This window comes from Ostrea edulis, chromosome 1 (assembly GCF_947568905.1).
Source record: "Ostrea edulis chromosome 1, xbOstEdul1.1, whole genome shotgun sequence".
Taxonomy (NCBI): Eukaryota; Metazoa; Mollusca; class Bivalvia; order Ostreida; family Ostreidae; genus Ostrea; species Ostrea edulis.
This window is the reverse complement of record NC_079164.1, coordinates 91,835,190-91,848,020: the sequence shown is the minus strand read 5'-3', so window position 1 is coordinate 91,848,020 and position 12,831 is coordinate 91,835,190. Positions and strand designations below refer to the sequence as shown.

General features: G+C 35.2%; 1 protein-coding gene across 1 annotated transcript; it reads left to right on the top strand.

The window, feature by feature from the left end:
- The first annotated feature begins 1 nt into the window (after position 1).
- LOC125674369 (malate dehydrogenase, mitochondrial-like) lies at positions 2-5,592 on the top strand. The gene is made up of 8 exons (XM_048911511.2): positions 2-159; positions 658-910; positions 1,083-1,192; positions 1,754-1,885; positions 3,173-3,277; positions 4,029-4,100; positions 4,540-4,692; positions 5,222-5,592. Exons 1-8 carry the CDS (start codon positions 88-90, stop codon positions 5,345-5,347), a joined length of 1,023 nt encoding a protein of 340 aa, XP_048767468.1. The 5' UTR covers positions 2-87; the 3' UTR covers positions 5,348-5,592.
- Positions 5,593-12,831: the final 7,239 nt, after the last annotated feature.

Here is a 12,831-nt window from a genome sequence, read left to right as displayed (position 1 = left end):
GCGCTTCCGCTCATGCGTTCTCACTCAACGTGCACTTCCTATCGTTTGGCCTTCTAGTAGAGGACACGACAAATCAGCAGCTGAAACATGTTTTCCAGAATTGCAAGACCTTCTCTGGCAGTTTGTTCTTCAGCAAGGAAGTTTTCCTCATCGTCACAGGTTAGATAAATTAAAGCAAGCATGGTTAACTGGTTAAATTTTTGGGAATCACCTGCAACACGTTCCGGCTCAGTGATGGGCAAAATTCCCGTACAACTGCACAATTAAACATACATTGCGTGACGTAATTTATATGTTAATTTAAATATCATTTATGAGCTTTAAAAGCTGAGTTAGTTAGTATTATGTGCAATGTAAAAAAATTTGCATGTTTAAACGAACGCTTTAATTTACATAACGTCAAAGTAGAGAATATCTGGTCGAGTTTATTCAAGGTTGAAATGCCGCATTTCGAATTCGAGTTTACTTTGTATAAAATCATTGTTTTATATGGTATATGGCATAAATATACGGCGTTAAAAAGTCAGTCAACTCGACAATGCACTGATTTCCCATCATTATTGAAAGAACTGAATATTAAGTAATCTACACTATTGTATTGTTGTTCTCTGTAAAGTGTAATGTATATTGTGAAAATTGGATATTTTTTATTTGTAGAACAATGCTAAAGTAGCAGTTCTTGGAGCTTCAGGGGGCATTGGTCAGCCTTTGTCACTTCTGCTGAAAAATTCGCACAGGGTAACACATCTGTCACTTTATGATGTTATGCACACACCTGGAGTGGCTGCAGATCTGAGTCACATTTCCACGAAAGCAAAAGTTACAGGTCACTTAGGTGAAGGTGAGCTTGCAGATGCTGTGAAAGATGCTGACTTAATTCTCATACCTGCTGGAGTACCTCGAAAACCAGGTATGATCTATGAAAAAGGAATTTATTTTAAAATTGTACATTTGGTAGAGCTCTATTAAATGTACATACAAATGTCATAGGAAGTAAATTAACAAACTTAAAATAGTATTGGAATAGCTAATTTTATGTTACTAAATTACTTACTTATTTAACTGTATGGTTTTTTTTTAAGGAATGACCAGAGATGATTTATTTAACACCAATGCTGCAATTGTCAGAGACTTGTGTGGAGTCTGTGCTGAAGTGTGTCCAAATGCAATTTTGGGTATTATCACAAATCCGGTAAGTTAATTGAAATCCAAAAACAGTTTTTAAGCCATTCAAATTATAACAATTTGTTTTGATTTGTAAACTCTACAACATTGCAGAATGTTCGAAATTAACCATAGACCGATAGACCAAATCTATGTTAAATGACATCAGTCTATGCCAATTGTAACTGAGATAGACCAAATTGTCTTTGCCGATTTTCTAGGTTTAAAACAATAGAGTTATCTTAAAGGACCCTGGTCAGTCGTTGTCTGATAAACATTATGAGGAAAGGAGGATATTGTTATGGAAATGGAAAGAAAATATGCTTTCTAGGTACATTAGAAGTAAATAACAATGTTTAAATTTGTGTTATTATTTTTTTTCAACATTGTAGTATATGCCAATACAATAAGGTCTATGTCATCTTGTTTTGGCATAGACCTGTGGTCTATACCAAGTTTTAAACCAATTTTGAATACTGAAATTGCTTATATAAGTGTATTTCACATAGATGTGTGTGACATATTGCCATAGGTTTATGTTTAAGCTAATGATTGAAGTGTGTCGGTTATTCAGTTTAAAATTTTGTAGGTGAACTCAACTGTACCAATTGCAGAAGAGGTATACAAGAAAAAAAATGCATTTCAAGAAAACAGGATAAACATATTTGGTGTGACAACATTAGATGTTGTAAGAGCCAACACATTTGTTTCAGAATTAAAGGTGAGTGATATTATATGTTTCTTAATGAGTTCTTTTATAAAGATGACTCTTGAAGTATTTATGACTTTGATCAGTCGTTTAAAAAATTGTGTTTCCAGTTTCCTGACCTACCCTATTCTTTTTTATCCCCAACTAATTTTCTTTAAAGATTCAATTATTGTAATGAAATTACATGCCCTTGGTTACCCCTGAAAAATTGATGGCACTAGGGAATTTAAGACAACAAAAGTACAGTCAGGGATTTATCAATACCTTCTCATGAGCCAAAATTCAGTCCCTGGGCATTCCTAATCTCTGCTGAGATTTGGCTCAGCTAGATATTTGGACGGACGCCTTCAATGAATCTCGGAGCAGTCCTTCTTAATTCATATCTGGAAATTTACATTCAGCTTTGGTCGGTTCTAGCAATTAATGTGTACCTAGGTAAAATTACTGTTCACTTCAGATAAGTTATTTGACTATTAAACCAACTCTGTATCTCTATCAATGCTGCATTACTTACCTTCTGGGTATGAAATATGTCAATTCCATGATAAAAACTACCACTAAATTTTCCATTCAAATGATAACTTCCATAGTGCAAAATTTTATCTCCTGATATTGAAGAGTTCCTATAGTCTGGTTTTTTTTTAAATTAACGATATACAAGTAGATATCTCAAGTGAGCTATTCTGATCAGCTTTTGTCACAGGGACTTGTCTTCCGGATTGTGGAAAATAAAAATATGGTGTTTGACCTTGACCAGGATGTTTTACCTACTTTCAATAAAAAACTGACCTATTCAATATCTCCTGAACTTTAAGATAGAGCTTTCAGATTTTGTATATAGTCTTAAGATTTCTTATGGCAAGTGATCATACCATAATTTATGACCTTGTGACCTTCGTCTTATCCAGAACAGCAAGTTCTTGTTAGTCATATCAGTGTTAAGGCATCTCTGTGTTATGTGAATTAATTTTCAGTTGTGTTGTGAACCTTTGGGGCTAGAATGGGGTCAAAAATTTTCATGGGAAAAGGATCTGTTAAAAAATCTTTTAAAAATCACAACAGATGAACAACAGCAGGACCAAGGTGACTCAGGTGAGTGATGTGGCCCATGGGCCTCTTGTACATTTTATTGTCTTTCTCACTGACTTTAAGTCCCACTCTGTCCCACATAGGCATTGAAAGTACCATTAAATGCACCTCCTACACCGAAGAGCTCTTATCTAGAAACTGGCATATAAAAAAATTGTCAATGTCCTTTGAGAAATTTAGTAAAACCCATTGACTTTATTGATTTGTCAGGGACTTGATGTGGACAAGATTAACATACCAGTCATCGGGGGTCACAGTGGAGTCACTATTATTCCATTGCTGTCACAAGCTACACCAGCAGTGTCTTTTCCACAAGTAAGTGTATCATGCAGTTTTTTATGTAGTATATAGCATTTTTATTTTAAACAGTTTGCATTTTTATACACCCGTCTTAAGACGGGACGTATTATGGTATGGCGTTCATGTCCGTCCATCTGTTAGCTTTTTCGTGTCCGACCCGTAACTTAAATACTACAAGGCCTAGAATCATCAAACTTTGTAGATCCATCTTGGGTAGAAGGTGTGTCGCACATTAAAACCAGGTCACTGTGACTTTTCATTAAGAAGATATGGCCATATCCGTCCGTCTGTTAGCTTTTTCGTGTCCAACCCATAACTTAAATACTACAAGGCCTAGAATCATCAAACTTTGTCTGTAGATACATCTTGGGTAGAAGGTTTGTCGCACATTAAAACCAGGTCACTGTGACTTTTCATTAAGAAGATATGGCCATATATGGCAAAAACTTGTCCGGCTCATAACTTGAAAACTATTAGACCTAGAATCACCAAAATTGATCAACTAATGCATCTTAGGTAGAAGGTGTGTCGCATCCTACTTTAAGGTCACTGTGACATTTAATTAAGGTGATATAAAAAAAAATGTTTTAATGGGTACAATCTATACTGTTAACAATATGTGACGGGCGTATCATATGCTGTGGCGGTGCACTTTATTCATGGTAGTAAACATTGAGAAATTCATATTACATTTAAAAGTATTTACATTATTACTTAGTATTTGATTATGAATATATATAAAATAATTCTTTGATGATGATTATAGGAGGATAGGACAAAATTAACAGAAAGAATACAGAATGCTGGAACTGAGGTTGTGGAAGCTAAGGCTGGAGCAGTAAGTAGTTTCAGGTGCTCACAAAGTGAGAGGGGCAGCAGGCTTTTATGTACTAGAAGTCTCTTACATGCCAAAAATTTATTTCCAGTTTTGACCCAAAGTTTGTACAAGTGAACCTTACAAGTTTTATGAAACTATTTAATATGCCTATGTAATTCATCTATGATAGGACGTGTGACAGGCAATCAGTTTAAAATCATAATCTGTTTGATAATAAATCAGAAGTAATCCATGATTGATTAGATAATAGTCTTTAAAATGTAAAATATTTCTCTTTATATTGATGGGTACATTAGCCAAATGCAGTTATGACTAGGACATGTGTAATTCAATGGCAAACCTTTTATTTATATAAGCATTTCACTTCATCCTTTGGTATGAAGCATCTTTGGTCCAACAAATTCTTGTCGAGTAAAATTATGGCGTCATTTTGCTGTAGGGATCAGCCACCTTATCCATGGCATTTGCAGCAGCTCGATTTGCCTACAAGGCACTGGATGCTATAAATGGTGCTGACAACAAAGTGGAGTGCGCGTATGTTAGATCTACAGAGACCCCGGCTGCTTACTTTGCTACGCCACTGCTTCTAGGGGTATGTATAACAGTTCAAAGGAGATATCACTGCTTCTAGGGGTATGTATAACAGTTCACACGAGACATCACTGCTTCTAGGGGTATGTATAACAGTTCACACGAGACGTGGCCACTGCTTCTAGGGGTATGTATAACAGTTCACAGGAGACATCACTGCTTCTAGGGGTATGTACAACAGTTCACAGGAGACAGTTCACAGGAGACATCACTGCTTCTAGGGGTATGTTCAACAGTTCACAGGAGACATCACTGCTTCTAGGGGTATGTATAACAGTTATAGGAGAGGGCGTTCTAAGTTTTAAGAACTTGTGCTCAATCCGTTTGTAATAACATCCAGACAATAGAATATGTTCAAATCAACAGTTCACAGGAGACGTAGCCACTGCTTCCGGTGGTAGACTGAGTCTACGCCAAAGTCGACTCTGTAGTATGTTATAATGCTGTAGTTGATGACTTTAGAATTTTGATTAGCTACTGTTGTAAAGGTTATTTGCTTTTAAGATATAAAACAATTCTTGTTCATTTAGAAAAATGGAGTGGAGAAGAATCTTGGAATCCCCAAAACAATCGAGTATGAAGCACAGTTAATAGAAAACGCCATGCCAGAACTACAAAGCAACATCCAAAAGGGAATTGATTTCATGAGCAAGTAAAATGATGGAAGGGTTTCACCATGTGCAGTCGTGATGAAAAATTGACCAAAATTGATTTGTGAACAATCATACTGCCAAACTGATAGTGCTGTTTCAAAAAAGATCTACCCCCACTTGGCAATCATGTATTTTGCTGTATAAGAATTAGATATATTTACTGTGAAAGAGTGACTTGTGTCCAAGTACACTGTTTTGTGTAGGGTTTTGTTTTACAAATTCTGAATGAAATATACTGTTACATTTCATACAGTAGTTCTATTGTTTATTCCACCAGTTGCATGTAGCACATTTGATTCACTACTATCTGTAGCAGATGAAAAATTTGCATAACATGTAAATGAAATTGTTCTGTTTGGAATGAAGAACATCGATGTAAAATGGACAAGATATTTTTAAAAAAAATAGAACATTTATTATGTCTCCCCACTTTCAGGGAGAGACATATTGTTTTTGTACTGTCCATCTGTCTGTCACAAAATCGCTTATTGGATAAATTTGAAACTTTGTACATTGCCATTTGTAGATGTGCATATTGTAGAGACAGGAGGATCCAATTATTTTCGTAAAAGTTGTAGTGGATCTAAGAGGGGTGGAGGATGTAAAATAGCTTGTGAACACTTCTCCTCGTATATGGCTTATCAGATAGATTTGAAACTTTGTACAATGCTTCATTGCCATTTGTAGATGTGCATATTTGTAGGACAGGAGGATCCAGCTATTTTCCTAAAAGTTAAAGGGGATCTCAATCTGATTAAAATCAGCTCCTCGATCTGCTCTTTTTTTTTTTTTTTCTTTTTCTTTTTTTTGGGGGGTCGTTACACGCAAATAACAAACATTTCCAAGTACATACGGTTTTTTTGGGTATCGATGACAGCAAGTTGGCCGCAGCCATCTTTATTTGTTTACTTTCAATATTCTCGGACTTTTTGAACAGCACTTAAATTTCTCAGCGTTCTGAAATTTGCTGCAGCTGGTATACAGTTGTGATTTGATTGGATGAATGAAAGGTCACTGGGACGTGACCTCTAAGCGAGTTGATTCAGATCCTCATGTAGCGACCAAAAAAAATAATAAAGGAGTTGATTGAGGAGCTGATTTCAATCAGATTGAGTGGATCTAAGAGGGATGGAAGATATCAAAATTGCTCGTAATCACTTCTCCTCCAATATGGCTTATCCGATAGACTTGAAATTTTGTACAATACTTCAATGTCACTTGCAGATGTGCATATTGTAGGGACAGGAGGATCCAGTTGTTTTCCTTAGAGTTATAGTGGATCTGAGGGGTGGAGGATATAAAGTAGCTTGTGAACACTTCTCCTATGTGGCTATGGGAGTTCATAATGTCTTGTGTTCCAGCTCATGCTTTCTCCTCCATACCATGCAGTACATTAAGGGGAGGAGGTTTCATTTGGAGCACTTCCAATTTAGGGGGCCAGTAAGGCATTACTTTTTCATAAAAACAATCTAGTTAAGATAGAAAACGAGTACATTTTCTAAATGTCTAAAACTATAAGGGCTTGTATGGAGTGCTTTGTACAGTCAAAGAAAGCAGATCACATGGTGTTTTGTAACTGTGCAACACAGACTTCAGCTGTAGTCATGCTGTCAAAGAGAAAGGTCATGTTGCTATGGTGTAAGATGTGATTTATCATACAATAAAAGCTAAATAATTACGAATGTAAAATATAAAAGCAGCAGCAAGCAGCAACAACCTGCATAATCTGTGCTTATATGACAACGAAGTTCTTCATGTAAAAAGGGGTTTAACAGCCCAAATTCCATTTATTGTTATACTGATAATACTGACATCAGTCAGAAGTACTGGTAATACTGTCAGAAGTACTCAAAATACTGATAATACTGACATTGGTCAGAAGTACTGATAATGCTGACATCAGTCAGAAGTACTCAAAATACTGACATCAGTCAGAAGTACTCAAAATATTGATAATATCGACATCAGTCAGAAGTACTCAAAATACTGATATCGGTCAGAAGTACTCAAAATACTTATGATACTGACATCGGTCAGAAGTACTGATAATACCGACATCAGTCAGAAGTACTCAAAATACTGACATCAGTCAGAAGTACTCAAAATACTTATAATACTGACATCGGTCAGAAGTACTGATAATACTGACATCAGTCAGAAGTACTCAAAATACTGATAATACCAACATCAGTCAGAAGTACTGATAATACTGACAGCAGTCAGAAGTACTGATAATACTGACATCAGTCAAAGGTACTCAAAATACTGATAATACCAACATCAGTCAAAAGTACTCAAAATACTGATACCAACATCAGTTAGAAGTACTCAAAATACTGTTAATACCGACATCAATCAGAAGTACTCAAAATACTGTCAATATCGACATCAGTCAGAAGTACTGATAATACTTATATCAGTCAGAAGTACTGATAATACTGACATCAGTCAGAAGTACTGATAATACTTATATCAGTCAGAAGTACTGATAATACTGACATCAGTCAGAAGTACTGATAATACTGACATCAGTCAAAAGTACTGATAATACTGACATCAGTCAAAAGTACTGATAATACTGACATCTGTCAAAAGTACTGATAATACTGACATCAGTCAGAAGTACTCAAAACACTGACTGGATCCAGCAACGTTTGTATGGGTTTTTATGTAGTTTAGGAATCCAGTATAGGCACTGTAACTCATATTCATTCGCCCTACTGACTGGGATATTAAATGTGTCTAAAACTGAAGCATGGTTTTGAAGAATTTCAACTTTTGAAAGGGCAGTTGGAGTACAAGTACGATTACCAAAAGTGAAATTAATTCCAAGTTCGTTAAAATACAGGTGTAATAATGAGCCTTACAAACAAAGACAATGTTGTTACAAGCTTTGTCAGCTGGAACCATAACATATTCCTCAAGTAACCTATCTAATTCTTTTATCATTTCTGGTTTACGAAACACAGAAGGATAGATTGTACGTACCTTTGTTTTCATATGTCTAATGCGGGATTTTAATACACCTCTTATGCTTTTAACCCATTCTGACAATGTATCAAGGTCTTCTTTTTCATATAATTCCCTCACAAGTAGTACCTGTTTTCCCCTCCTGTTCTGATAGTGGATAGATTGGGACTTTACCTAAGATAGATTGAAAATCAACTTAGAAATTGGAATTTCAATCGAATGTTTTCTACGGAGTCCGTGCTGGAAATGTTCTCACTCGATCGCTTCGATAAGCTTAGATCTTTTCAATCAATGGCATGCGTGGTTGAATTAGATTTTAAAAAGTTGATCTCGCATAAACATTTTGCGCCTGAAGTAGAAGTTAAATGTTGATTGAAATCAGGAACAGCAGTTTTCGCGGGCCTATTACCCGCTCATTGTTTAATGATCAGCTAGATGGATTATTAACATTGAACTGATACACTTTGTTCCCTTTGGTAATCTCTTCTAGACCTCATGCTTTTGTTTTGAATACGTTTTACAAAATGTTTAACATTATAATTCATTAATTCAATAATAAACTAAGTGGATCGACAATCAATTTAGAAATTAGAATTTCAATCCAATGTTTTCAAGGGAGTCCATGCTGAAACATGTCCCCACCCACGCGCGGCGATAAGCTTATATCTTTTCAATCTGCGTAGAGTTAGCATCCACCCCACTCCACAGGGGCTAAGCCCGTTTGGGCCCGAACTCTGTGACACCATAAATAAGCCCGTTTGGGCCCGAATTCTGTGATACTATAAATATAGATCTATATCAGGGGCGGATCCAGGAATTGCGGTTACAGGGGGTGCCACTTCGTGAGGCAGGGGGTCTGGTGGCCACCTTGAGTGGGAAGCTCCTGGATTTTACAGATTTTATATGCCTTGAAATATATGGAGCGCCAAATTAACATAAACTCAAATAATTGAAGATATCTTCAATTATTTGAAGATATCATCAATTCAATTATTGCTCTCTTTAATTGAATTAATGTGCGCATTAAATCAATTATTGCTCTCATCAAATGAATTAATGCGCGCTTCAATTCAATTATTGCTCTCATCAATTGAATTTATGCGCGCATCAATTGAATTAATGAGAGCAATAATTGATTTAATGCGCGCATTAATTCAATTATTGCTTTCTTCAATTCAATTGATGAGAGCATCAATTGAATTAATTAGAACAATAATAGATTTGATGCGCGCATTAATTCAATTATTGCTCTCTTCAATTCAATTGATGAGAGCATTAATTTCGTAGAAATATTGCTCACAATAATTGATTTAGAGCGCGGTATAAATAATTTGATGATCTCTTTAATTCAATTGAAGATATCTTTAATTAATTACAATGCTTTTGTATAAGGAATTAATGTGCGCATCAATTCTTTTAAAGAGAGCAACAATTCAATTAAAGAGATCATTAATTCAATTGTGGATATGTTGAATTGAAGATATCTTTAATTATTTAGTTGCTCTCTCTAAAAGAATTATTGCTCTCTTCAAATGAATTAAAGATATCATTAATTCAATTGAAGAGAACAATAATTGAATTAATGCGCGCATTAAATCCATTACTGCTCTCATCAAATGAATTAATGCGCGCATCAATTCAATTATTGCTCTCATCAATTGATTTAATGTGCACATTATATCAATTATTGCTCTCTTCAATTGAATTGTAGCGCGCATCAATACAATTGTTGATATCATTAATTCATTTGAAGAGATCATTAATTCAATTAAAGTGCGCATCAATTCAGCTGAAGAATTAATGCTATCATCAATTCAATTAATGCGCGCAATAATTCAGAATTGAAGATATCATTAATTATTTGAAGAGATCTTTAATTAAATTGTTGCGCACATCAAATGAATTGATGATATCTTCAAATAATTGAAGATATCTTCAATTATTTGAGTTTATGTTAATTTGGCGTTCCATAGAAATATAGTCATGTGTACTATTTAACTCCGAAACATACTCACTCGGAACTACTCGGATGTCTCGCGCACTCAACATTGTATGGAGCGTAGCGGAATCATCCGAGGATTGCCGATTGAAAAATACTAGTCTACCAAAATTCCGCCAGAGTTCGTTTGCTTCGTCACAACTGTTCGCTTTCTTGGAGCCAATACATTTTAAAAAGGAATGCAAATGGAAAATCAAAAGATGGTGTATGTAAATGTCTTCAGTTCTATGGCTGACGACAGTGCTTTGAAGAATGACTTCGTACCTCATGAACAGGTTAAGGATACGATATCAAAGATTGAAGTTTTAATAGCTGACAATGCAAGTGTTAATTCATTTTTACCGTCGTGGGCTGATGAGGACTATTTTGTGCAATTACACAAACCGAAGAAAATGGAAAGAGATATCTTTAAGAAAAGCATGGAGATTGAAAGGCCAGTGTTTAATGCAGCAACCATTGACAGCGGACGGACTATACTGATTGAGAAGACCGAGAACGGACAAATCACACATTCTGTTCCCGAGATCAGTAGCGAAGAATTTGATATAAAAACAGAGGATGTTGCAGCATACATCCTGAGTATTATAGAAAATGCATGTACAATAGTTCGCCAAGATATAACAGTCCAGAAATTAGATCAGGATGACGACAGGGTTATAGTAAAAACAAAAAATGTTCACACTTCAGATGCGAGCCAGGACAACGAATGTCTACAAAATCATGCCGAACTAATGAAACCTGTAAAATTACAAGAGTTAGAACAGAAAACCAAGTCATTCACAGGCAGACTAGACAAAGCTGGGGAGCTTACTGCATTAGAATCAGAGAAAACATGCAAGTTCGTTCCTCGAAAGCTGTTTTTATCAAGCGTATTCTAAAGATTTAAAGTTGCACCAGATACCCAATTAAGCACAGAAGAGGAGACCAAGTCTGCGAAACCAAAGCCTTTACAGTTTAGGTTTATCTGCACCACGGGACTTTCTCCTGCGTAAGAACCCCGTGTGGTGAGACCACTTAGAACATGGAGAAAACGCATTCTGAGATTTTTGGGAATTAAAAGATAAACTTTCTGAAAATTTATGAAGATAAGAAACGTAATTTTAAAGGATTTGTTGGTACTTTGCAAATATACATTATAATATATGCATGTTATTGGTGTTCAAATATAGATTAAATTTGTTTTCAAACTGTTACACCTCTTGTTTGTTCTGGTTAACGTTACTTGTTACACACTTCTGTATAATGGGCATCTGAGTAGCAAGTGGCCATATATATTTTTCCCATTCAAATGTTATATCGACAGTGAACTATCTAAGTCATGATTTAAAATACATTTTAGGTTTTCTGGAGGTCACTTATTTTGAGGTATCGTCATTGGAATATGATGTATTATGAAAAAATAGCTCGTCAATTTTCCCTTCGTATTAATGGTATTTTCAGGTGAAGTATAATGTTTGATTATTCATGTGCATATGCAGGCAAATCTATCGTTTATGCACATACTTGAAAAAATTAATAACTTTTTCATTGGCCTTAATAGATATCGAATGCCTGGACAGATTAAAACCCTACCCCCATCACATTTCTGTTTTTACAATCTCATTAAAGTCAGCTCCTCGAGTCGCTCCTTTAATTATTTTTTTTTTTCTTTTCTGCTACACGAACAAAATAAAGATAAAGGAGCGGATCGAAGAGTTGATTTTAATCGGATTGGTTGTTTTTATTGTCTGGAATTGGCTATTTGACATAACATATCTAAGCAAAGAGTAACATTAAAAATTTCCCATTCATACCTAAATGATCTCAAGATATTTATTTTTTGGAAAAACGATAAAGAACGCTGTAACCAAAACTTTATTTTTCATTGTTTTCAAAATGGAAATTTACACCTTAATGGAGAATGCATTTTTAACTAATAGTCATGCAGGTGTCTGATACAAAGATTCTGAAGTCTACAAACGGAAATAATAATCTAGGGATGATCCCGTATATTGATTGATTGATTGTTGTTTAACGTCCCTCTCGAGAATATTTCACTGATATGGAGACGTCACCACTGCTTGGGAAACAATGATACATTTTTATAGAGAGAATATCCCGATTATGTTCGGCAATCATCGTTCCCATGTCCCTGTATACGACACGATGGCGGTTTATACGAAACGCTCATTGAAGGTGTGCTCTCAAACAATATTCCCTTGTTTATTTTGCAAACTTTTTCTTCAGATCTTGGGGATTATACCGGTAGGTGTTATTTGGTGAATATTTGGAAAGTTAGTTACAGCTTGTATTGCTTTATATAGATGCTATATAATTACTACATGTTTAAGCTTAAGGAGCACTTTGGTTTTGAGAACTATCTTAATAAAATTAAAAATTTTGATATTAGACGATCTATTTGTAAGTTACGGATATCAGCTCATAAATTAATGATTGAAGTTGGTAGATATTCTGGTATTACTAGGAATGAACGAATATGTAACAAATGCAACTCCGGTTTATTAGGTGATGAGATCCA